The sequence below is a fragment of the Exophiala mesophila genome (genome assembly GCF_000836275.1).
Source record: "Exophiala mesophila strain CBS 40295 unplaced genomic scaffold supercont1.1, whole genome shotgun sequence".
Taxonomy (NCBI): Eukaryota; Fungi; Ascomycota; class Eurotiomycetes; order Chaetothyriales; family Herpotrichiellaceae; genus Exophiala; species Exophiala mesophila.
Genome location: NW_015622504.1, coordinates 596,555 through 620,276, shown reverse-complemented (window position 1 = coordinate 620,276; position 23,722 = coordinate 596,555). Strand labels below are relative to the sequence as shown.

Sequence of the window (23,722 nt, the reverse complement as noted above, 5' to 3'; positions counted from 1 at the left end):
TACAGACACACTCCGGAACTTGTTCAACAAACATCCGGTACACAAGACTGCATGCACCTCAATCAATTCACAACCAGGCAGCAAAATTACTCTCCTCTTCACGACCAGGCACCAAAATTACTTTCGACCCCTAATTCGACCTACCAGGAACTGTGATTTGTACAAATTACTCCCACTCTCTCGATCCAATACTTGCAACGACTCTCCAAGGCTCGCCCAACAGCCACCAATAAGCACACACCTAACCCCTCCCTGTCTACCTTCCCTACCAAAACTACCAGCTTGATCAACTCAGCTCATTGCCCGTTCCCTTTACAAATTGGGGAAAGGACCTCCACTATGAGTGGTCGACCTGTTCCCAGAGACCGGATCTGGTCTCGTCGAGAAATCGAGGGACTTATAGCAGAAGGGCGAAAGATCTTCATCCTCGACGATCAGGTTATCAAAGCTGATGCTTGGCTTCCATTCCACCCAGGAGGTGAAAAGGCCATTTTGCACATGATTGGAAGAGATGGCACAGATGAGATCAGAGCCCTTCACTCTCTGGAAGCGCAGGCTCAGATGCAAAGATACGTGATTGGAAAGATCAAAGGAAGATGGGAAAACTTCTTGCCTCCCATCCAAGGCGGTGTATTCAGACCCAACTTTCACATCGAGGCAGACGGTCCTTCTCAACCCCGTCCTCAATCCGAAACAGGCTCTTCTTCGACCACCAGCAGCGTCCCACCATCACCTGTCTTTGATCCCGTCGAACCTTTGAATACTGGCACAAAATCCTCCACGTCATCGGCATCATCAGTCTTCGATAACGACCTCGATGTCAAATCCGACCCGATCGAAACTCGACTCGCTGCCGAGAGAACCTCCGATCTTCTCAAGTACCCTTCCATCGATCATGTTTCACAAGATAGTATCGTCGAAAAGTACCGCGAGACTGAGAGACTCATCCGTGCCGCCGGACTTTACCGCTGCCCATATGGGTCTTATGCTATCGAATGCACTCGCTATTTGCTATTGCTGGCCGGTTTCCTCATCACGCTTCACTACTCCTACTTTGCCTTGTCAGGCGCTTTTCTAGGGGCATTGTGGCATCAGCTCGTCTTCACCGTGCACGATGCTGGCCATATGGGAATCACTCACGATTTTCACACCGATACATGCATCGGAATACTCATTGCCGATTTCATTGGCGGACTTTCGATTGGATGGTGGAAACGAAATCACAACGTTCACCACATCGTCACCAATTCCCCTGAACATGACCCGGACATCGAACACTTGCCATTCTTCGCTATTACTCCCCGCTTCTTCTCATCCCTTCGCTCCACCTACTACGACCGTGTTCTAAAGTTCGATGCCCTTTCTAAATGGGCGGTTTCCAAGCAGAATTGGCTTTACTATCCCATCTTGCTTTTTGGACGCTTTAACCTCTACCGTTTGTCCTGGGAGTACCTCTTACTGGGCCAAGCTCCCAAACGCGGCCCTGCTTGGTGGCATCGATATTTCGAATTAGTCGGTCACGTCTTCTTCTGGACGTGGTTTGGTTACGGCGTTTTATATAAATCAATCCCAACAGCTTGGGATCGCTTCGTCTTTGTCATGATCAGCCACATGTTGACGGCGCCACTCCATGTTCAGATCACCCTATCCCACTTTGCCATGTCGACCGCTGATCTCGGCGTGCACGAGTCTTTTCCGCAAAAAATGCTTCGCACCACCATGGATGTCGACTGTCCAACCTGGCTTGATTTCTTCCATGGAGGCCTACAATTCCAGGCTGTTCATCATCTCTACCCTCGAATCCCGAGGCACAACCTGCGTGAAGCTCAGAAATATGTCAGGAAATTTTGTGCCGAAACTGGCATTCCATACGTCATTTATGGGTTTGGCCAGGGAAATCAAGAGGTCATTTCGAGACTGGGTGAAGTTGCAAAGCAGGTCAGAGTGTACGAGGAATGTCGAAAGGTATGCGCCAAGGAGCTCGTTGAGGGCCACGGATTTGGGCATTAGAATAGTTTGATGATCAACATGATTACCATTCATCTGCCAGCTGTGATGATTCTCCCACACATGGCAGGCGGCCCTTTACGACGAAATGAGAGAAGACATGTATATATTGTAATAAATTAGACCATGGAGAATTTAGATTAGAGCATTATCTGCATCTATGATGACCATGCAATGCACAAGGACGCAGGGTCCAATCAACAAATAAACCTCTTCCGAGATGTCACTATTACTCTTCAACAAAAACACCGTCCTTGCTAATCCTCATCACAAACCCTGCTAAATTCCCTCCGTCGCCCCCGCCAGCAATGTTCCCATCTCTAGATCTATCTCCCCCTGTCCTAATAGAATGTACTGTATGATGTGCAACGGAAACACTGAACCGACTCCTCCTCACAACCTCTAGACGCCGATCAGCGTCATGCAGACATTGCTCAAGAGACATCTGCGGCGCAAACTGAGGAACGGACACCCGTCTCAGCTGCAGCGTCAGGGTAGCCAAGGTGTTCCAGGGTGACAGCGGTGGTGCCGCTGAGTTCTTAGAAGCCGTGTTGGTGGAAGTATTGTGCACCGTCATGGTAGTATACATTACTGTACACCCGAAACGAGCTTGAAGAGCCTTCAACTGCGTGATAACTTGGGCAGTCTTGGAGGGTTGATTAGGAAGTGGAGGCACACCGGTCTGGAATGAAGTCGAAGCTTCAAGCTGCGCCATATCAGCCTCGAAGCGGTCTTGCCAGTAGAATGCCGTAGCCGGGTCTAGCACAATCATGCCTAGAGGACGGTGGATTGATGCATGTTTGGTCCTGTCTAGGAGATATGATGGAAGATCCGTGAGTGTCGATAAGAGCTGGGCTGATGACTGAGGTCGGAAGACGTGAACATGTGACAATGCCTGTTGCGACATGGATCGGACTTCAGATTCAGCAAGATTGGGATATGTTTTCTCGAGATGGCGACATAAGATCTGCGCCAGTCGAGCTGCAGAGAACCGTCCGTCGTTGTCGAACCATACTACAGCCGATTCACGGCCGTGGAAGCTCTCTGGGAGAATGACTAGGCTCGCTAGGAAATAGAGGAGCTGAGTCTTTCCTGAAGCTGCTTGCTGGCTTGATAGCTCGATTGTCGCGGGCTTGTCGTTGATGTTGATCGTAGACACGGTATTGTTAGTGCGATGCAAATTATAAGACGCATCAAGCACGGCTCCGTCGTCAACCCGTCCCTCTATCGGACTGCCAATGATAGAAGATGTCCATGGCTGTCGCGCAGGACTTGGTTGGATAGGATATCGTACGGTTTCGAGAAGTCGATCGAATTCTGGAATCCCTAGCACGCCTCTTGGGCGAGGCTCAAGTATAGCCCTGACTTCCGACAGTAGCTGTAGATATTAGAAGACATTAGCTGTCATGTTATGCAGACACGAGGCTCTGGTCGAAGGGGGTTGGTATGGATGGATGGTGGATAGACAAGGCGTGGAGAAACCGAGGAAAGTCTGGCGGAGGATGGAAAGTAATGATCTGGAGCAACTCACCTCTTCTAGACTCTCTTCATGCACTTCCTCTAGTAACCTGGTTCCGTATTGCTCTGCCGACATGACCTCGCCATGATCGCATCAGCGAAACAATCCCCTTCCGAGATTCTGTGACTGTTCGAAGAGTGGACTGTTGAAGAAAGAAACTTGAAAGAGGTGGTTGTTGATTGACAGATTCCCCCCCATCAACCTCGACCTCGACCTCGAGTGATCCTCTCCACAATCGCAATAATGGCACCGCCGGAACACCCCTTTCCTGTCAGCAAGCTGGAACAAAGAATTCATACTTATTCAGTGGACATGAAAGAGAAGAATCGAAAACTAGGCGACTTCGACCTGAAAAGAGATTGTGAGCTGTTTGAGTTGATTCAATATAGCTGCACTACTCCGGACCAGATGTATCAGCAGAGGGTAAATAGTCCGGATGGAAAGGGACAGATGGAATGTTATCCGTTTGCAAGATTGTTTAGAAGGTGAGACTCTTGTTCTTGCTTCTGTGTGCTGTCACCGCACTGCGACCAAGTATACTGACCTGACGATGGCAAAGGTGCAAGAAGGGTAACCAAGAGTTCAACGTCGAGACCACGGCATGGGAGGGTGAACTTGCATGGAAGCCTCCGAAAATAGCTGCATCTGCTACAAGCATAACAAACAACATGGACAGTCTCGAGTCTCAGAATACTTTGCAGAAATACTGGAGTTACTTCTGGTCGCCAAAGTGAGATTGCAGTTGCAGCCCCTCAATCCTCATTACACGCCATCAACCGATACCAGCCAAGCGCCTACGCTGTTTAAAGCACCGATAGCAGCATGTCTCTATAACTCCGTCACTTCAGGCCGTGACGTCGTCGAAGTACCTGGCTGTGCAGCTGAGCCTCCCGCAGCAACACCCACCGGAGCACGTCTTTTGATCTGTGCATCATCCGGCATGCGGTACGCCTTCTCACAAGTCACAATCGGCCCCAGTTCGAAACCTCCTGGCTCTTTGGCCAATAGCTCTCGTAACGTCTCTTCGAAGACGGCTTCCTCCGACAGAGCCACTCCCTTTGTCCACCTTCGATTGATCTTGGACTGTCTCTTCTCCTTGACGCTATCCGAGTCGATCGGATGTGTGGCTTCCAGTTTGACAGCACCCGCTAGCTTGCGCAAAGCATGCTCCCCAAGTTTACCCTCTTGCGTCGCCAACTCTCGAATCTTCCTGGTGTCCTTCTCAAGGACGGGATACAGTGCCGTGTGTTTGAAGGTGTGCGCCGAAGGGAGAGCCGGCAGACCAGATGTATTGAACGCGAACTTTTTCAACTGCCCATGACCATCCAAGTCGGGGCCCAGGAAGTCGGGCGGTAGCTGTACTGTATTGTGGAATACATCATCGGGGGGAGGTGTTGGATATAACGGAGGATTGATGGTTGGTTGTGTCTTGTATGGAGCTAGCTGGTCGTCTGGTCTGGCTACATCAAGGGCATAGATTGCGGATTCAAAGTCATTTGGGATGGGTGCTGTGCGTCGCGCAGCCTGCATAGACCGTCGCACTTTGCTTAGAAAGCGAAGTATGACTGTAACAATATCAGTAAATCGTGCCGCGCAAGGATTGATTGAGATATGTGTACATTCATCTGCTGCGGCAGTAATGGATTCAAGTGCGACCGATTCAATCACTGGATTCTGAATGCCTTCCTTGGCTGCGACCTCTTCACAAATAGTCTTGACACTGTCGATGAGTAATTTGTCGACCACATGTTGATCGATCAAGGCAGGCTCTTTACTCGGGAAGGGTGCTTGTTTATGGTGTAGGACATGGTGATGGTGATAGGGAATCTTTCGCGGCCCAGAAGCGGAAGTCATCTGTCCGGTGGTCGGAGTCTGGTCTGGGGGAGAAGGGGATAAAAAGATGTAGTTGAAACTGCAAAGATAGGAATATGATGACAGTGCTATAACATTCTGTCCAAGTTAAGTAGCAACGTATACTGCATGGATTGATTGTTGAATGAGTGGGTAGGTATGTAAGTATGAAGAAGCAAGACTGGGGAAATGTTCCCAGTTGGCCTGGCCTGCGATGGAGGGACGAAGACTCACGCGAGTCGTGATTATCGTACAGCAGAGTATTACTACAGTTGATGCTGCTGCTAGCTCCGCGTGCTTCGACGTGCTCGAACTTGGTTCGAATACGGAAAAGTGGACTGACACTCAAAGTTGCACCTTCCTTACAGTCAAAGCGCAGGTGATTGGACGCCAAGCCTTTCCCTTGAACCTCATCTTTCTCTCTCACAGAGGTCTTTAACAGCTGTTACTCACCCACGACCGACCTCTACTCGTCTCCATCGAAGCTCAGATCAAATCTGACTTGACCCTCGAAGCTGCTGGTACCTATAATCCGTTCGAAACCGGCACACCAGAGCTCCTCCGGAGCTACGTCTTCACCATGCCTATCAAACCCATTGAAGGAGTACGCCCACCTCCCTCCCTCATACTGTGCTTCTGAGCACACCGCGCTGGATGCACACGTGGGAAACATCAAGAGATACGCTGACAATGGTTCTTTCTAGATGCTCCGAAGGGGGCTTGTCCTTGACTTGAGCATTGCTGGAGGTATGCCGCCCACCCTGAACCCGACCTTTCCGTATCACACCTACGCCCTCGTGTTTCCCGTGTTATACATTCTTCAGACGAAAACCCGCTGGTCTCTACGATAACACCACCTGCATGCACAATTCTAGATCGAAGTTGAGACTAATGGGATAATCACAGGCCTCGGAACGACCTTTGGATATCTGTTTTGGTACGGTACGTGAACACAAGAGCTTGTTCTGTATAGAAGACGAGCTTCAAACATCCCATTTTCTGGTCAGAAAACTCCACCGGGTTCGGCGACTGACATGGACCTGATCAGGCTACCACCTGCCCCGCGTTCGGGCCCGAGACACATACTACGCCAAGCTGGAAGACGAGCGAGCCAGAGAAGCTGGAATTAAATAAAGCAAACGCGAAATTCTGACGAGGGGCCGTCTAAAGGTGGATTTGAGTACAGAAGGTTGCAGGAAATCGATATCCAGAATACTGTACTGCCAGACCATACCCCGTGGGCAAAGCTTAGATACAACCGCAATTTGTACATATCGAAATAAGCAAAGTCCCAACATCCGAACGGACTACGAAACTTCCCCAGACATTACTGAATCATCAGCCATCGTTGTCGTAGAGTGCGAATCGGATCATGTTGGATTGACTCGCGAGAAAACCCGTGTCAGTTTGATCGTGTAGTTGAGTAAAGACCACCCATTTCGAGGACCCTGTCAGAATCATACAGATCTCTATACAAAAGGGCATAGACCTATCTATCGCCTAGTCGTTCTTCCGGTGGCTTGCTTACCCCACGCATCTTCAAACACCGTCCTCCTCCTCCCCTTCTCTTTTGGATCAATGTTCAAATATCTCACGACCTCAACACTGCCCGTACCAACCCTCATAGTCTTCCCCACAATGACACTTTCACTGACACCTTCGATCTTGTCCGTCTTGCCGACCTGACCTGCCTCGAAAACATGATCTGCCGTCTTCTCGAAACTGGCCAACTGTAGAACACTGTCGCGCATCTTGGCTAGACCAAATCGCGTGATCCCCAACACTTCGCCTTTGTATGTCATGACGTCGGCCAGTAGAGCCATGTGCCGTGGATCAATCGAAAGATCCTTGGTCACCTCTTGAATTTCCGTGATAATCTTGGACCGCGCCGCTTCAACTCCAAGGACTTGAAGAGTCTCAATGACGGAATTGGTTTGAGTGTGGTACGGATCAACCCCGTCGGTGTTCATGCAATACCGTAGTCCATATCCTTCTACCATGACCCTGTGCATTTGGATTGGCTTAGCTGGAGTCGCAATGACGGTGCTGGGGGCTAGTTTGGGCGATTCGACTTTCACCTCTTTGCCATCCGAGACGCCGGCATTTTCGGGCCCCCCTTCAGATTTGACTTCTGGCTCCGCAGTTGATTTTGCAGAAATTCTCGTTGCTTCGGCTTCTCTTTTGAGCATGACCTCTCGGTTGCGTTTGGCGCGAATCTCGTCGGAAAGGGGGTCGTCTTCAGCCATAACCACAGCACGAGTAGCCGAGGGGTGTCCAAGCACGTGGACGGTTGGAAGAATTCGGCTCAGTGTTTGAAGTTGGAGCAACCGTTCATTCTGACTTTCTTCGTCCAATTTGGCTGCAGCTCCTCGCCTGCTCGACTTGATGGGTTGGTCTGTGGAGATCTTGAGCTCATCCGCGCCACGGACCTGAATCTTGAGTTTAGCTGCCTTGAGTTGGCGGTGTTTGACAATCGCCTCGACGATTTCCGGCACTGTAATATCAAGGCCGAGGTCAATTATTGTGTCGAGGGAGATCTTGACAATAACACAGCTTCGTCGGTCAGGGGAGTGACTGATGTCGATGAATGACGTGATATCTTCAAGAAAAAGGGTCTCAATGCGACCTTTGACGATACGTGCAAGAGATTCGGGAATGGAAAGATCCCTTCTCCTCTCCAAGCGGCAGGTAATGACAGGAGTGCTGATCACTTTGGAAGCATTGATGATCTCTTTGATTCGAGGTACACCTGCTGTCAAACTCATGCCAGCAACACCAGCGAAATGGAAAGTTTTCAGCGTCATTTGAGTACCGGGCTCACCGATCGACTGGGCTCCGACCGCACCAACGGCATGGCCTGGCTCCACTCTGGCACGTTCATACTTCTCCAGACATTTGTTGACGAAGGCCTCGAGAGTAGTTCTGGACAACTTCGAGGTCAATTCGAATCTGTCCTTGGTAGATGGTCCAGCCTGTATCTTTGTCATACTCGGCTGGATCGGAATATCGCGCTTCTGCTTTTTGGAGGGTTTTGTTGGAGTCGGTTGGGCTATTGATACTCTGCCCGATCGCCGTTGAGGGCCTGCTTGACCATCCTCTTCGGTCGCGATGCCCGTCTCAGCCTTGCGTTTGGTCCCAGATCCCTCGCCTACCGAGGCCGGCGCTAGCGCAAATTGTTTCTTTTGCGCTCGAACATCGTTGAACGCATTTGACTTGTTCATGACAAAATCGTGAATAGATTTCAGAAACGCTCGGTGACTTTCGTGTTGGTCCACTAATCGGTCATCGTCAGTGTCGTAGGGCAATTCAACGCCATTGAGATCGATTCTTGTTAAAAGCGCTCGCTTATGGGAGAGGATTTCTTCCATCGTCGAGTAAATTTCGGTATCCGGGAGACCTTCTTCAGCAGTGTCATGAGTCGTTGCTTCAACATGGGCGTAGGTACGTTCGAAGTCCACCGGCTTAGCACTGGCTTCCATGTCAACCGGGTCCAGCTCATCATCACCGAAACGGAACTGCACGATATTCGAGGCCGAATTTCTCACGGTGCGGTCATATTGAGTTGATAAATCCTCCAGTGACTTCATCAGCCGCCGGGACATGTAACCGGTCTCTGCAGTCTTGACGGCGGTGTCAACCAGACCAACTCTTCCTCCCACGGCATGGAAAAGGAACTCGTAAGGCAGAAGGCCGCTGTAGAAACTGTTTGAGACGAATCCTTTCGATGGAGGAGAGCGCTCAAGTTTGGCGAAATGAGGCAAGGTACGATCTTGAAACCCATCTTGGACACGTTTGCCTTCGATATCCTGCTGCCCAAGGAGGGCAGCCATCTGCGTCACGTTGATGTTGGAGCCTTTGGACCCAGACGTTGCCATGACCATGGGCGTATTTCGTTTGCTGAGTTGCGTTGTCAAGACGCCTGCGATATTGGTTCGCACTGTACTGAGAACCCTGACTTGCTCGCCTTCGAGTGTTGCTGCGTCATCGAGTCCAGCTTTGCGCTTGAGTTTGCCAGCCTTTGACTCTCGTACAAAATTGCTGCAGTCCTCGAAGACTTTGTTGATCATGTCCTCTTTGACCTTGACCAAAATGTCTGTGGGAGTGACATCGCTGATCCCAACCGTGAATCCTTGGTTCCCGAGCCAACGAGCACACAATCTGGACAAGCGATTCATCGCCTTGGCCGACGCATCCGGACCGAAATCACGGTACAGAATGTAGAATAACGAGTTCTTTTTGCCGGCACCAACAGTTGCTTTGTCCATACGTCCACACAATACTTCAGAATTCCGGATGCACAAGTAGCTGTCGTCTTGCAAGTCTCGATGCAGCCCGGGATGGTATTGTTTGTGGTCTCGACAAGCAGCATCCAGGTTGACAAAGGTAGGATAATCGGGACTGGGCCGCATAAGAACGCTGAATACTTGCTTCCCTGTCCATAGCGCTTCGGGTTTGATGATGGAAGGAGGGGGGATTTCGAATTTGGTATCGGGCTCTAGCATTCCTATGCACAGCGTGACAAAGGTCTTCCGATCGTAAAACTGGTCGAGGCTGCTGAGGAGGAAAGAGGCCGTAATGAAATCTTGGATGGCAGAAATAATGGGCTCACCATTCTTTGGCGTCACAATATTGTGCTTAACGCCCATGAGCAACGTCGCCTCAGTTCGTGCTTCCTCAGTTTGAGGCACATGTAAGTTCATTTCATCACCATCGAAATCGGCGTTGTATGGATTGCATACACATTCGTTTAAGCGAAATGTCCGATGTGGCCGGACCTTGACATAATGACTGAGAATACTCAATTTGTGCAATGAAGGTTGGCGATTGAACAAAACAATATCGCCGTCCTCGAGATGACGTTCAACCGTGTCTCCAGGCTTCAGGTCTCTGGCAACGAGGGCTCGATCACCGTATTGTAGGGAAAAGCGAAAGGACCCGTCGTGTTTGTTGACGTGATTAGCACCAGGCCATTTGTGTGAGCCATTCTTAACACGCCTTCGAAGCTTTTCGATGTTGTTGTCGTTGACAACTTCGGGATAAGTCATGTTTTTGGCCACCAAGATGGGAACGGCCACCTCGTCAATGCTCAGATTTGGGTCCGGGGAAATGACAGTGCGTCCAGAAAAGTCGACACGCTTTCCGGAGAGATTGCCTCTGAATCTGCCCTGCTTTCCTTTCAGGCGCTGGACAAAACCTCGAATTGGTTTGCCAAATTCTCCCTTGGCCAAGCCAGGAACATCGCTGTTGATGTACATTGCCAGCTGGAGTGACAAATAGTCCCAGTGCTCGATGATGGATTGCACTGGAGCACCCTTTTCTATTGTTTCCCCGAGCTGAGAGTTTGCTGCAATGATATCGCCGAGTTTTGCAGTGATGTCGTCTTCGGTACTGGTACTGTCTTGGCTGACTGAGGGTCGAATGCATACGGGAGGTGCAGGGACATGGAGCCAGAGAAATGACTCTGGCTTGGCTGCACCGAGGCCTAAAAGTTCACGGTCGGCAAACTTGATGCGTCTGAATAGCTTCAAGGCACGCAGAGGGTTCAGGTCGTCCATGGCCTTTTTGAAGTGTTTGTCGAGTTCTGGATTGTGTTTCTTTGCAAAATCAAAGGACTGATCAAAGGCAATCTTCTCAGGCGGAGCGACTTTCTTGGCTGAAGTTGAAGCGTTGAAACTCTTGAACTTGTCATGAGTGATTTTCATGGACGCAGTGCCTGCTTTGCGCACAAGGCCATTGATGGCGCCGCATTCGAAGCAAACCTTGGTCTTTCGACATTGATCGGCAATTTTCCTGATGATTATGGCCTGTCTTAAAGTATCATCTCCGACTCGGCGCAGAGTGACGATGAATTTTCGGCGGTCGGCCTCAGAAAGCAGAATGCAGGAGCAATCCTAACTATCAGTCAGGACAAACGAGGATGCTTGGAGTAGTCGATGTATACCTTGCAGATACTCTGAAGTACCTGGATCACTTTCTTGAAATAGCCGACATGGAAGACTGGGAGGACAAGGTTGACATGACCAAAGTGACCATTACAGGTTTCCAGACGCTCGCCGCAGGTGGCACAAATATCCTTTTTGCCTGAGATTCCCATCCGCTTGTCAAGAGGTCCATATTCGGCATATTTTCGAAAGTTTCCTCCATCTTTTTCGAGGTCAAAGAGCCTGCGATCGACGAGTTCGACTTGAGATTGGTTGATTATATCTTGATCAGACCTAGGACAGAGTCAGAGGGTGGGTGAACAAAGGTGCTAGGGATGTCGCCTACAGAACACCGAACTGAAGTTCCTTGATGACCTTGGGAACACTGTGCACTACCAGTTCTTTGTTCAGAGTCCTTGCGGGCGCTTCAATCTCTGTTGCGGCAGGCATATTGAAGGTCACCGAAAACCTGATCGTCTGAGAGTAGGGGCGACCGAGACGACAGGTCTTTCCAAGTCTGCGAGCACCATGTAGAGGAGTAAAGGCAGGTTTTAGGACTGGATTGCTTCGGGAGACCACAGATACCACAGAATTGTAGAGGCTTCAATGAGGTGGTGGAGTGTCTAGGTATGAGCACTTCGTCCGCCCGTTGAAGCAATAATAAGTAGGGCGGTGGGCGACGCAAGTAATAATGGATGAGGAAGTCACGAAGTGTGAATCTGGTGGACGCGATAAATTTCTCCAAATGTCAAACCCCCACATGCAGCCTTGCGGCGGGCGGAGAGCCAATCACGTGCACCAAGGCTGAATAATGTCACAACCATAGTGCAAACACTCGATGATGCTCTTTCTATTATAGATCCAGATGGAGGACACATTACTAGAGGCCATGATGCGATTGCCTTGAAAAATTCACTTTGGGGTGTAAAATGTCTTGGTCTTATTTTCATGCCCGGCGGCTTACATCAAGTAGCCATCTGCCCCATCCCAACAGCAGTCCCAAACTCCACGCTAATAGATTCCAACAAAGTGCCCGACGAAGAATGCACTCAATCATTGCTCATGATTTCAGGTTGGCGAGTTGGGCCACAGACTCAAATAAGTCCGATACTGCTCTCATCTTCACCCAAACGCCACTGTTGCCTTCATGTACCGCCATCTTAGACTTGCTCCCTGAGCCTAGTCCAAGAGACGGTAGCTGACCAGCGTGTCGACTTTGTGATTGCTGGTACTGAAACTTCGTAGCTGGACTTTCTCTCCATTCTTGATCTCCTTTGCGTCACTATCTCCCCATTCGACAGGAACATCCGAGTCTGCATCGGCGTAGACGAGCACATTGAAGGTACAGTTTCCGTCGAGGACAGGCAAGAAAGTGACGGACGCGGTGATTTGCCGGAATATGGCTTGAATCTCCTCTTGAATCTGCGCCTCTGTTTTTTCTGGTTCAGCCTCGACTGGTGTTGATGAGGCGTCCCTGTTTCAATCGTCAGCTACAGGTCGTTATCAGACTCTCCTTTGCAAAGTACTCACTCAGGCGCTGTGTTCTCCTTGTCTGCAGACTTCTTCGTTGGTCGATGCTTTGCAGATTTGCTCGTCATGTGAACATCAAATTGCCATCTTTCAACGTGTTCGCCTGTTTCCTTGCTTGTGATGACGACCACCAGCTTCGAGATCTTGCCGCCAATCATCCATTTGTTTAGTTGTGACATGATTTTTTTGATGTAGGCTTTGACTTGGTCGTCCGAAGACACTATTGAATATCAGCATGGCGCATCACCCGTCGGTCCTCGCTGATAAGCATACCCAACATATTGAGCCCATATTTTTTAACCCTAGGCTGTATGTTAGCCATTGGCACACACATGCTAGACGTGTTCAACTCACGGGGTGAAATCTTCGGCCGGATAGACCCCTCTTTGGAATCTGCTGTATGTTAGCCTGTGCGCTTTTTTCTCCCCAACGTCGGTCGATCACGAAGGAAACTCACAATATTGTGTTGATAGAGTATTCGAACTTGTTCTGGTTAGCTTAGTTCTGTGTCAACACGTTGAATTAATCTCACAAATTCAGCGACGGTTTTCGATGATCCTAAGGGAGTGATTAGCACAATATCTTCTCGGTAATGGGCTCACAGAAATTACCTCTCAACGCAAGTTTGTGGACTTGGGACTTTTCTTTCTTTTCTGCTGCCATTTTGACTTGATTTCGTGTTATTGCAACCTTGAAATGCAGAGAATGATGTTTGATAAAGACGTTGCATGTAAGTTGTTGACATTTGGTTGCGCAGGGTGACGATCGCCCGGAGAATCTGATTTTCCACTTCCGACACCAGAATCCATCGGCATGTCGGATTAACTTGTTCCGCGTTCTATATGCGTCGAATGACTTGCAGGATGTTTTTCTACAGAATGAATTAATTAAATGTCGCCTTGTGCATAGACAATAACCTGGACAGCACAACCCTGACCCTCAGTGTTGTGACCCATGCGACAATGGCTGCAGGTCTTTGCAAGGCGAAGACCTGCATCATGCACTCCTTCTGCCACATTCTATAACTCAGCCAAACCTCTCATCTGGTCGCGGCCCTTTTCACTTTCTTACCGTCGAGAGGCCGTGTCCGTCAAACCGCAGACCGATCTTGAGCAGCGCATCGCCGCCATTCCTATCGATCGATACCGAAATTTCTGCATTGTTGCCCATGTTGACCATGGCAAAAGCACCCTTAGCGATCGTCTCCTCGAGCTTACCGGCACCATCCAACCGGGGTCGAATAAACAAGTCTTGGACAAGTTAGACGTTGAAAGAGAGCGGGGAATTACTGTCAAGGCCCAGACTTGTTCTATGATATACAATTACAAAAATCAAGACTATCTATTGCACCTGGTCGATACACCAGGTCATGTTGATTTTCGAGCCGAAGTGTCGAGGAGTTATGCGAGTTGCGGAGGCGCCCTACTCCTAGTTGATGCAAGTCAAGGTATTCAGGCTCAGACCGTCGCAAACTTCTACCAGGCTTTCGCATGGGGATTGACGTTGATACCGGTGATCAACAAGGTCGATCTACCACATGCAGACTCTCCAAGAGCCCTGGCGCAGATGAAGGAGAGCTTCGAATTGGACCCTGACAGCGCGGTACTAGTTTCGGCGAAGACGGGCCTCAATGTCGAAAGCATCCTACCAGCGGTCATTGAGCAAATACCTGCGTAAGACAATTCTGACCGACAACGCGACATCACCACTGACATTGGAGTAGACCTACTGGGGACGATAAAGCTCCTTTGAAACTTTTCCTGGTGGATTCGTGGTACTCAGCCTACAAAGGAGTGATTCTCCTGGTCAGAATTTTCGAAGGAAGTTTATCTGCTGGCGATCAGATTGTATCCTTTGCCACCGGCAACAAATACACTGTTGGTGAGGTCGGTATTATGTATCCGGATCAAACACCTCAGAAAGTTCTACGTGCTGGCCAAGTGGGCTATGTCTACTTCAATCCAAGCATGCGCAAGAGTCAGGAAGCTAAGATCGGCGATACATACACCATGGTTGGATCGGAAAAGTTAGTTCAGCCACTACCTGGGTTTGAAGAACCAAAGCCAATGGTGTTCGTGGCGGCCTTTCCTGTGGACCAAGGAGATTTTGAGCATCTAGAAGACAGCATCAACCAGCTGGTCTTGAATGATCGGAGTGTCACCGTTCAAAAGGAATCGTCCCAGGCACTCGGGGCTGGCTTCAGACTGGGCTTTCTCGGAACCCTGCATTGTTCGGTGTTTGAAGATCGCTTGCGACAAGAGCATGGAGCCAGTATCATCATCACCCCCCCAACAGTACCGTTCAAAGTCAAGTATCGGGATGGGACAGAAACTGTGGTCACCAATCCTAACGAGTTTCCTGAAGGTGACGCCGTTCGCCGAAACGTGGTCGAACTAAAGGAGCCTTATGTCTTATGCACCATGACTCTTCCAGAGGAATATCTGGGCAAAGTCATCGAGTTGTGTGAAGCAAATCGCGGAGAGCAGAAATCCATGGAGTATTTCACACAGACGCAGATTATTCTAAAGTATGAAATGCCGCTCGCCCAAATGGTGGACGACTTTTTCGGCAAATTGAAATCCGGCACCAAGGGATATGCAACGCTGGACTACGAGGAGTCAGAATGGCGGGCCAGCAACATTGTCAAACTACAGCTGCTAGTCAACAAGGAGCCCGTGGATGCAGTTTCTCGCGTGTTACACAAGTCACAGGTTCGCTACGTGGGCAAGGCCTGGGTGTCGAAGTTCAAGGAGCATGTGGATCGGCAGATGTTTGAAATCATTATTCAAGCAGCGGCCGGCAAAGAAATCGTGGCTCGCGAGACTATCAAGCCATACCGCAAAGATGTGCTGGCCAAGTTGCACGCCAGTGATCTCAGCCGGCGCAGAAAGTTGCTCGAGAGACAGAAGGAAGGTCGCAAGAAACTCAAAGCCGTGGGCAATGTGGTGATTGAACATAGCGCATTTCAAGCATTTCTGGCCAAATAAAACCATGATATAATGACAAACGATGGCCATAGGAGACTCGAGATGGCATCAACGGTTCTGGAAATCATCGTTCCTATCCAGCACATCTATTGTTCCCGTCTACTGTTACAGCCTGCGCAGCCAATTCATATGAGTGAGAGTGAGCCCAACATCGAGATATGATTTCACGAATCCCAGAACCAATACAACGAAGCTGCCAATTCTTCTGTGTCCCTCAGGCTGTTCCCAACGTTGAAATATCAGCCCAACAACACGTGGATCAGCAACAGCAACCTTGTGATTGGTGACAGCTATTTGCCCATTCTGTGATCTGAGAGCAATTACACTCTGAGTGAGGGGATCATCCTTGCAAAAGCTGCCACGGATCATGTCCCTATAGCATTGCTTCTGGGGATTCTGCTCCGGGCTCACGCACCATGACTTGACGCAGTGACACATTGAATGCCTGAACTCATTCATGTGACTCCAATAGTCTCTGACATTGGATCCTTGGCGAGCGTCGCTCATGTTTCTCATGCATGATACTAAGCGTGGGGTTCGAATTGAGTTGTCCTCAAACGACGGTCTTGTCCGTTCTGGGCCACTTAGAGGGAATGTTGTACCACGTTCTTGTCCTTGCGTCTGGATGTTACCACGTCTCTTCCTCCAGGGCTGACAATCGGATCCTCTCGGCCATATTCTTCAATTACGAGCACTCCCCAGTCTGCATCCGAACTTGGACGATAGCGTGCTACACTTTCTTCTTCTCGTCCAATCACTCAGTGGCCCTGGTATCAACATGTGATAGCCGGAATTTATGTTGCGACTTCGGCGACCCGTCAACCAGAGTCGGGCATGGCCTGATGGAGATTCCCAGAGCCTGTCACCAGACAATAGGACAGGTGATGGTGATCACGTTGATGATGATTCGAGACAGCCAGCAGAGGCGTCTCTACATGTGGATATGGATCCCCATCATCCATCCGGTGGTTGTTGAACCTTAGTTTCAATTGGGACCTGTCTACCAGGCGAGGTGAACACGCTGGTCTGGAGACACCAAGCTGCAGAATTGCGGTATTGTGATTGGGCCACGCTCAGTCAAGGACGCATCGCACCGCACCGAGGGGTTTGTGCTCGCTATCTACGGAGGAGGTAGTCGATGGTCAATGATAGGCGCTGGAACTTTCTGCGCCTTGGACGAATAGCGAAGAAGAACGCACCCATCCTGTCATGCATGGGCAACCCAAGGACCCACTTGATGTTGCTAGAAGATGTTTGTTTCGCATGGTCGATGCATGAACATTTCGCGGGATGCATGACACTCTCTGAGACACAGGTGGGGTGAGCGTAGTGTGGGACAGAAGTGATGGTTCCATCCATAGGTGTATATCAAGGCCCGAGGCACCTCCTCTTTTGTGACTCTCGCTCTCTTCCTTCCATTCAGGCAAGCAAGTCTTATTCTTCTGTCAAGCATCGAAATCTTGAGATCCCAATCAACTTTCAATCAACCCCAAACTCAATCCATTCCACCAACTTGATTCAACATGGGTCCTTGTGGAAGCTGCAACTGCTGCAACGGTTCCGCCTGTACGGGATCGTGCTCATGCAGCACCTGCGGTGTAAGTGACACCTGAACTCGTTCTGCTTCTCTTTTCTCTCCATTGTCCTTGTGGCGTGCCCGTTCCTCTGATTGACGGACTTGACTAACTTGGCTTCCCGTCGATAGCACTAAATATGAGCCGTCCGACACTCGGAGATCTCTCGTCGGTGACGACGCCGGGAAGTCGGCCTGTGTGGTGGTTGTGAAATACATCCTGTCTTGTCTGCTGCATCGATCGACGGCGATCCAAAAGGCCAGAAACTGCCAGCAAATCTCTCATCATTTGCGTGAAAAGGGATATCTGATGAGCAATATTCATTTCAGAGCTTCTCTCCCTGGGATGGACAAGTGAAGGACAAGGTCAGAAGGGATGCAACCAAACCTCATGGGCGGAATTTTGGAAATGAGAAACTCGGAGTAGAAGTAGAAACCACCATAGTTTCAACAAGAAAACTAGTTGATCGTCAAAGTCCATTGTATACTGGAATTCTAGAGACATTCGTGCTCTGTAGCCTTTTCCGCACAAGCATGAGCACCTTGCTAGGATAGCTTGACGCACAAGCATGAGCACCTTGCTAGGATAGCTTGACTTGCTCCATGCTCAGTCGGACAAAAGACTTGCAATGTCAGGCATATCTTCGTGAGATAGGTTCCTATGGGTAGCCGTTCCACCAGGACTAATTTATCAACTCGAAAAGACAGCATCGCTAATCGAACAAGGTCTTCTTTTCGGGGTATCTTTCGACATGACCAGCCTAAATCCCCTCTGTCATGATGGGGCGTAAACATTAACACCTGTCGTTTGCCAGGGAAACCAGCCAGGTGTATCATTCGTCTAGCTGTTACAAAGACATGCGAGAATCGATAAATGGAACTCCATCGCACGTATAAATCGACACAAACCAAATTGCCGCCGTGTAGGGGTATATTGTTGACAGTCCCAGTGCCTGTGGAGAAGAACCTCCAGTTTTATTGCATGACATTAAGCGGGACAGACATTCGCTAAGTCATGGAAAATTTATGAGATGCCTCGTGAGCTTCACACGACGACTTGCCTCATGGCAGTCGCTGAGTCGGCCTTCGGGGCACAATGTGGCTTAAGCTTGAAAGCCTTGTTCGCCCGCGTTTTGGCAACTTCCAAATCATCATCGACCTCAGCCGGAGAGGAGACTGCTTCCGGTGGATCAGGCAACTTAGACTTTGGCATTGGAGTTGGAGTGGCATCATCGTCACGAAGCCGCTCCAAATGTAGTGAATCGACGTCAAGTTTGACGGAGCCGTTTCTTCGTGAGTGTTGGTCGGGATATGCAGCACCAGGTGAGGCAAAGGTTGCCGTCTCTTGACCAACAGACTGGCCATTGGAGGCCATTGGCATTCCGCCAAATTGGTCTCCCAAACATTTGATGACGGCGACAAAGTATTGGTGTAGGATAGTGAAGATGTTTTCATCGCCTACAATTTCAGCCAGAGACCGAGGGGTAGCATGCCCTGTTCTGCGCGGATGGCCATCGGGATCATTTGAGCGCGAGGTCAGAAAGGAGGAGACAGGCGTGTAATTTCGCGGTTTGCCCTCAGACAGACTAGCCTCTTCCTTTTGCCGTTGGACTTCTTGATGCCTTTGTGCAGCTGATTCGATCCCTTTGGCCATGGCAGCGAAGGCTTCCCACAGCATGGGGCAAGCCCGGAACGCGCGACTGGCATCTTTTCCCGCAAGGGCAATAAAAGCATAGGCTCTCCGGCGTCCACGGGCTTTGGGGTCTGTGAGACGGAATACATAGGCGATCGTGTAGCCTGTATTGGAATCGCCAAAACAGAAGGGTCCGTCAGACATTCCACGCGGGAGTAATTCACACGAAAGGGTCCTGATAACGGATGCTCTCAGTTGAGCAAAAATCTCAGGGTTATCCGGAGCCTTTGTGGTCATATATGTGATTGTGTGATCGTGACAGTCGCCCAAATTTGAGTGAGATGGGAAGGGTGTTCGAGATGTGGAGGAGCTCAGAGAGGATCCCAGCGACGGGTTCTGGGTAGCATCATGTGATGCAGCCCGTCTTCTCTCGCGCAGACAGACGAATTCTCTTGAGCGCAAAACGGGTGCGCTCGCGCTATTACTCCTTCCGCTCTGGCTTCCCGGAGCTCCTTCAGGAAGTTGTTCAGCTACCTTTGTTGGGACACTGAAGCTGCAACTAGCGCATGTGTCACCTTGCGCTCTGCCATAGCGATATTGCGAGCCAATGACCCGCTTTGGAGGCTGAAACAATGGATGTTTCTCGATGGTAGGACTCTCTGAGTCGGTTCCTGAGTCGACAGTGGTAGATGCGCCGGAGAAGTCGGTTGGTAATGTGAGGTTGGTGTCGGTCTTGTGGAGATGTCGTGGGTTTGTACCCAGGTACGAATTCGAGTTGATGGAGGAGGCGGGTGCTTGAGGGGGGAGGGCTTCAGAGGATCGCCGCGTAGATACGGAGGGCGAAGGTGGCTGGCATTGGACGCATTTCAAGGGGAGGACCTGTGTGCTGAGGACGGACTTGGGGCCATGGGCCTCGCAGAAGTGGGTTAAAGCAAGCTATTAGGCATTAGTCAAGACTTGTCAACGGTGTAACAAGATCAAGCGCGAGGGCAATGTCGACACGCGAGGAGTAAAATAGAGGTCGAAAAGCGACCGGAGACTCTGGAGAATCAAGTGAGGGAGGACTCACAGTGAAATCCATCTTGCGATATGTTTTATGAGCTCAAAGCGACATGCTGGCCAGATGTTCTATAGTTTTCTCTGGATATGGGCGTTTCTCCGTGGCGGAAGGCATGAAGAGGTGGCGCGGCGCCGGTGGAAAGACATGAGGATGCGCAGGTTGATGGGAAGCAAATGTTGTGGATGAGCGTGCTTGGGGGAGATGAGAGGGAGGAAGTATTGCGATGATTGTAGTCGAGGAGCGTGTGGATGAAGAGAGAGTGGCCTTTGGGGTGACGGAAGTGTGGTTGAACCAAGGTCGTTGGTAAAAGCTTGGAGTGGTTTCAATAGTTCAAGCGGATGTCACCAAACTTTGATGGGTGGAGTTGCTCGGTTCGGATGAGCGTTGCGTTTAGGGGGAAATTCGGGGGTAAGGGACGAAAATGTTCACATAGGAGGAGATTCTGATAAAGACAAGAAGTCGTTGTAAGAAAGGAGGAGTTGGTGGGAGGTTGAAGTGTAAGTGCAGTCAATGGTTGATAATGACGATAGAAGGGAAATGGAAGTTGATGCAGTCATGTTCCAAAGTGGCAACTGCGACTGCAGTTGCAGTTTGATGTGTCGCTATGTTCCCATGTTCCCATGTTCCCGGGTGCCTGCCTCTCGGCAAATGATGGGACGCCGGGGGAAGGCAGTCGCAGACTCGCAGTCAGTCGCACTTGCCGTGGCACAAATGGCCGAGGGAGGCAGGCACGATTGGTGGCAGCGGTGACAAACTGCAGCCTAACTTGGAACAACCCTGGAACCCCTTCGCCGCTCGCTCTTGCCCTTGTTCTCCCTTTTGTCAACCCACTAATAAGGAGCCACGGAGCCTTGATTAAATGCCTAGGAAGGAATGGTCCTGTGAGTAATAAGTCCCTCTGGTCTCTCTATCCAACTCCCATAATCCATGTAAGTACATGCACATACTCGCACATACTTGCGCGACTCGCCAAATATGTCGAGCGGTCCGCATCTCTCCTGCCTGCGCCTACAAGATGACTGGCCAGAACACAATTGGCACACATGGCTAGATTCCCGAGACTGCTGACCGCCAGTTGACAGTCTTGCTCGCATCCATCGGAAACCAATCAACTCCCCAAGCACAAGTCAACCGCTCGCGTTGATATCTCCCTAGGTACCTTGGTTGACACTTTCTAAGCCAGTCGCTCTCAAAGGCCGGATCTGCGGAACCAAACTCTCGAGGATGCGGACAGCACGGAGTGAACCGTCACACCAAGCGAGACTCGACAAACCACAAACCTCGCTTTCAAGTCTTGAATGCCAGGGTGCGCCGTTATTCATGCACTCCATCCCTAGACCCCCGAACGATAATGCTATATACAATTCCCCTACAGGTGTTCGACAACGCCAGAGAGCCTCCTGCAGGTGGCAGGTCAGCCAATTCCCGCACTTGCATTAGAGACGCAGCCAGAGTCAGGCCACGTCCCACCAGCTCCATTGTCATTCACCCTGAGAGTCTTCCACTACCGTAGCCTCACCGAGGGTTCTTGATGCAAACGACATCTCTCTCTTCATCCATTCCGTCTTGTAGCGACCATCCGGAGTGGCTTTCGGCACGACCACCACTACTTGTTGCCCCTGCATCTGCGACTCCAACACACCAGTCCACAGTCCAGCACTCATCACAATCTGATCCCGGAACAAGTCTATCCGAGTAATGAATCCCAAACCAAGACATCTCGTCTCCGCCGCGGCTGCATAGCCATTCACTTGTTCTGAAGTTGCCCGGGGTATGTCCTCCTCGGTCCTGACTATTTCCGGCAAATATCGACCTTGTCGTGCCGCCAGATCGTCATTTACGATAGCTTTCCCATCGGAAGGTGCACCATCCAGGTCTCTGTCTCCATCTGTAACATTCACCGCCATAACAGCAGCAAGGCTTCCTTCCAACGCATCGTATGTGTCCTCCACCGCCACATGCCCTCCTTGGAGCACAACTGCTCGAATTTGCGCGTTTCTGCCTGCATAACTTAGAGCTACCTCGGCCTGACCGCCACACAAGACTGGCCGACTGTTCCAGGTCAAGGTTTGGTTGGGGAGCTCAACGGCATGAAAATATGATTGCATCCTCAAGTTGTGTTCTCGCAAAGCTGACAAGCCTTCCAGTGGCTGGGGAGAAATAAACACGGCAGTTGTCGCAGTCGAGCTTGCGAGGGCTATCCAAGGGTGTAAGTATGTTGACTGCGGACTGCTGTCAAAACAGACTACTGCGGTTGGGCTCATCTGCGTCCACAGTCTGGCAGCCACATCTGGGTCAATATCCTGCCACCATTTAGGTGCAATCACGATTAGAGGACTTTCCCCTGCTTCGTTTCGATGTAGGTGCTCAAGATCGAGGAGATTGGTGACTTGCTTCATGTGCCACTGTATCATTTCGCTGGGCTCCACTTCCCCAACAAAATGTTGCTTCAGAATTCGACTGCCACTTCCTCTAGCAGGAAGGGGATGGGTGAAAGGTGGTCCCAAGATGGTTTCGGACACGTGAACAAGACTGATCATCCCCGGTGCTGCAAACTCGGGAGCGCGTGAATCCAGGTCGACCACTGTCACACCCGGTGCTTGATTCTTCTCTCCTTTCGCACTCTGTGTAGTGATGATTCGGTTGACCAAACACCTTGTAAAAGTTGACAGGCCCGAGTTTCGCTTGCCACACAAGAGTACTCGAGGCAGACTCTTAGCCGTTGAACGAAACTCTGAAAGCTGCAGGAGAGTGCTCTTCCATGGATCTATATTGAGTTCTTTGAAGCGACCAGGGTTTCTGGGGTCATGGCTGAACGAGTGGCCCAAGATATGGAAAGAGGCGCGTGAGGGTTCGACATCAGGCGGGGCCCACAGATTTCGGGATCCTAGCTCGGGCAAATCGAGGAGAGTGTCATGCACCGAATTCAACTCGAATTCGCAAGTCTTGGTGAGAGCTTCGATCGAAACGAGAGCGTGAGTAATTGGAGAATAAATTCGATAGGTCCGAGTCGAAGCATGAACCGTGGCGCCGTATACGGAGAGTGATCCGTCCTTGACCCAAAGATCACCGATCCCCAGGACAAAGCATTTCTGCTAAGGTCAGAATATACAGCCCGCAATCGATCCAATACTTGCCTGAGATTTAGAGAGCCTGATTCTAACAGACGCCTCTCCGACCTGTTCGACTTCGCGGGTTGAGCTGAAATTGACTGCTGCAACGTCCACCAAAGGGGTGAACTGGTTTTCTATCCTGGGACCATCATCGGCCAGCTCTTCGGCTTTGCGCTTGGGCGTCGTCCTGCCGGATGTAGATGCAGGTGGAGTCAAGCCCTTCTCTGAGGAAGAGCCAGACACCGCAACGGGTGGAGTTGTCGATGCTGACTTTGCATCGCGTAGCCGACGCCGCGCGACAGCACTGAGGCGTGCACCATCTACTTGCGAGTTAGAGACTACATTATCTGGCCGACCTTAACTTACCAGTAGTCATAAAATAAATTCACCCACCCGGAGGTAATAAGTGTGGAGGAATCCCGCATATCTGGGCTATATGAGGAAAACCATCTGAGGGAGAGAAAAAGGATACTTATTCCCTTCTCTGATTAGCGCCGACACTAACTCACTAGCTCCGGCTACTCCCGA

The 23,722-nt window shown here is 50.3% G+C and overlaps 10 protein-coding genes across 10 annotated transcripts; 3 read left to right on the top strand and 7 right to left on the bottom strand.

Annotated features, from left to right (window-relative positions):
- Window positions 1-4: 4 nt before the first annotated feature.
- Window positions 5-2,216, top strand: PV10_00208 (uncharacterized protein). Its single transcript, XM_016364251.1, has one exon. It carries the CDS (start codon window positions 340-342, stop codon window positions 2,008-2,010), a length of 1,671 nt encoding a protein of 556 aa, XP_016227900.1. The 5' UTR covers window positions 5-339; the 3' UTR covers window positions 2,011-2,216.
- PV10_00207 (uncharacterized protein) lies at window positions 2,137-3,601 on the bottom strand (the record flags this gene model as incomplete). Its single annotated transcript, XM_016364250.1, has 2 exons — window positions 2,137-3,385; window positions 3,539-3,601. 2 exons carry the CDS (start codon window positions 3,599-3,601, stop codon window positions 2,237-2,239), a joined length of 1,212 nt encoding a protein of 403 aa, XP_016227899.1. The 3' UTR covers window positions 2,137-2,236.
- Window positions 3,602-3,769: 168 nt separating this feature from the next.
- Window positions 3,770-4,260, top strand: PV10_00206 (uncharacterized protein; the record flags this gene model as incomplete). Its single annotated transcript, XM_016364249.1, has 2 exons — window positions 3,770-4,011; window positions 4,086-4,260. The coding sequence occupies 2 exons, from the start codon at window positions 3,770-3,772 to the stop codon at window positions 4,258-4,260; spliced, it is 417 nt and encodes a 138-aa protein (XP_016227898.1).
- On the bottom strand, window positions 4,155-5,564 carry PV10_00205 (uncharacterized protein). Its single transcript, XM_016364248.1, has 2 exons — window positions 5,146-5,564; window positions 4,155-5,091 (listed from the first exon to the last, which is right to left on the bottom strand). Exons 1-2 carry the CDS (start codon window positions 5,378-5,380, stop codon window positions 4,355-4,357), a joined length of 972 nt encoding a protein of 323 aa, XP_016227897.1. The 5' UTR covers window positions 5,381-5,564; the 3' UTR covers window positions 4,155-4,354.
- Window positions 5,565-6,671: 1,107 nt separating this feature from the next.
- PV10_00204 (uncharacterized protein) lies at window positions 6,672-11,977 on the bottom strand. Its single transcript, XM_016364247.1, has 3 exons — window positions 11,645-11,977; window positions 11,319-11,592; window positions 6,672-11,268 (listed from the first exon to the last, which is right to left on the bottom strand). Exons 1-3 carry the CDS (start codon window positions 11,746-11,748, stop codon window positions 6,871-6,873), a joined length of 4,776 nt encoding a protein of 1,591 aa, XP_016227896.1. The 5' UTR covers window positions 11,749-11,977; the 3' UTR covers window positions 6,672-6,870.
- Window positions 11,978-12,204: 227 nt separating this feature from the next.
- On the bottom strand, window positions 12,205-13,508 carry PV10_00203 (uncharacterized protein). Its single transcript, XM_016364246.1, has 7 exons — window positions 13,440-13,508; window positions 13,361-13,386; window positions 13,286-13,311; window positions 13,183-13,221; window positions 13,102-13,130; window positions 12,829-13,048; window positions 12,205-12,772 (listed from the first exon to the last, which is right to left on the bottom strand). Exons 1-7 carry the CDS (start codon window positions 13,489-13,491, stop codon window positions 12,478-12,480), a joined length of 687 nt encoding a protein of 228 aa, XP_016227895.1. The 5' UTR covers window positions 13,492-13,508; the 3' UTR covers window positions 12,205-12,477.
- A 206-nt stretch (window positions 13,509-13,714) lies between these two features.
- On the top strand, window positions 13,715-17,863 carry PV10_00201 (translation factor GUF1, mitochondrial). The gene is made up of 3 exons (XM_016364244.1): window positions 13,715-14,501; window positions 14,552-17,413; window positions 17,521-17,863. The coding sequence occupies exons 1-2, from the start codon at window positions 13,783-13,785 to the stop codon at window positions 15,813-15,815; spliced, it is 1,983 nt and encodes a 660-aa protein (XP_016227893.1). The 5' UTR covers window positions 13,715-13,782; the 3' UTR covers window positions 15,816-17,413; window positions 17,521-17,863.
- PV10_00202 (uncharacterized protein) lies at window positions 15,865-17,514 on the bottom strand. The gene has a single exon (XM_016364245.1). The coding sequence runs from the start codon at window positions 16,329-16,331 to the stop codon at window positions 15,921-15,923; it is 411 nt and encodes a 136-aa protein (XP_016227894.1). The 5' UTR covers window positions 16,332-17,514; the 3' UTR covers window positions 15,865-15,920.
- On the bottom strand, window positions 17,522-20,583 carry PV10_00200 (uncharacterized protein). Its single transcript, XM_016364243.1, has 2 exons — window positions 20,091-20,583; window positions 17,522-19,957 (listed from the first exon to the last, which is right to left on the bottom strand). The coding sequence occupies exons 1-2, from the start codon at window positions 20,100-20,102 to the stop codon at window positions 18,434-18,436; spliced, it is 1,536 nt and encodes a 511-aa protein (XP_016227892.1). The 5' UTR covers window positions 20,103-20,583; the 3' UTR covers window positions 17,522-18,433.
- A 482-nt stretch (window positions 20,584-21,065) lies between these two features.
- On the bottom strand, window positions 21,066-23,617 carry PV10_00199 (uncharacterized protein). Its single transcript, XM_016364242.1, has 3 exons — window positions 23,561-23,617; window positions 23,219-23,514; window positions 21,066-23,173 (listed from the first exon to the last, which is right to left on the bottom strand). The coding sequence occupies exons 1-3, from the start codon at window positions 23,568-23,570 to the stop codon at window positions 21,563-21,565; spliced, it is 1,917 nt and encodes a 638-aa protein (XP_016227891.1). The 5' UTR covers window positions 23,571-23,617; the 3' UTR covers window positions 21,066-21,562.
- Window positions 23,618-23,722: the final 105 nt, after the last annotated feature.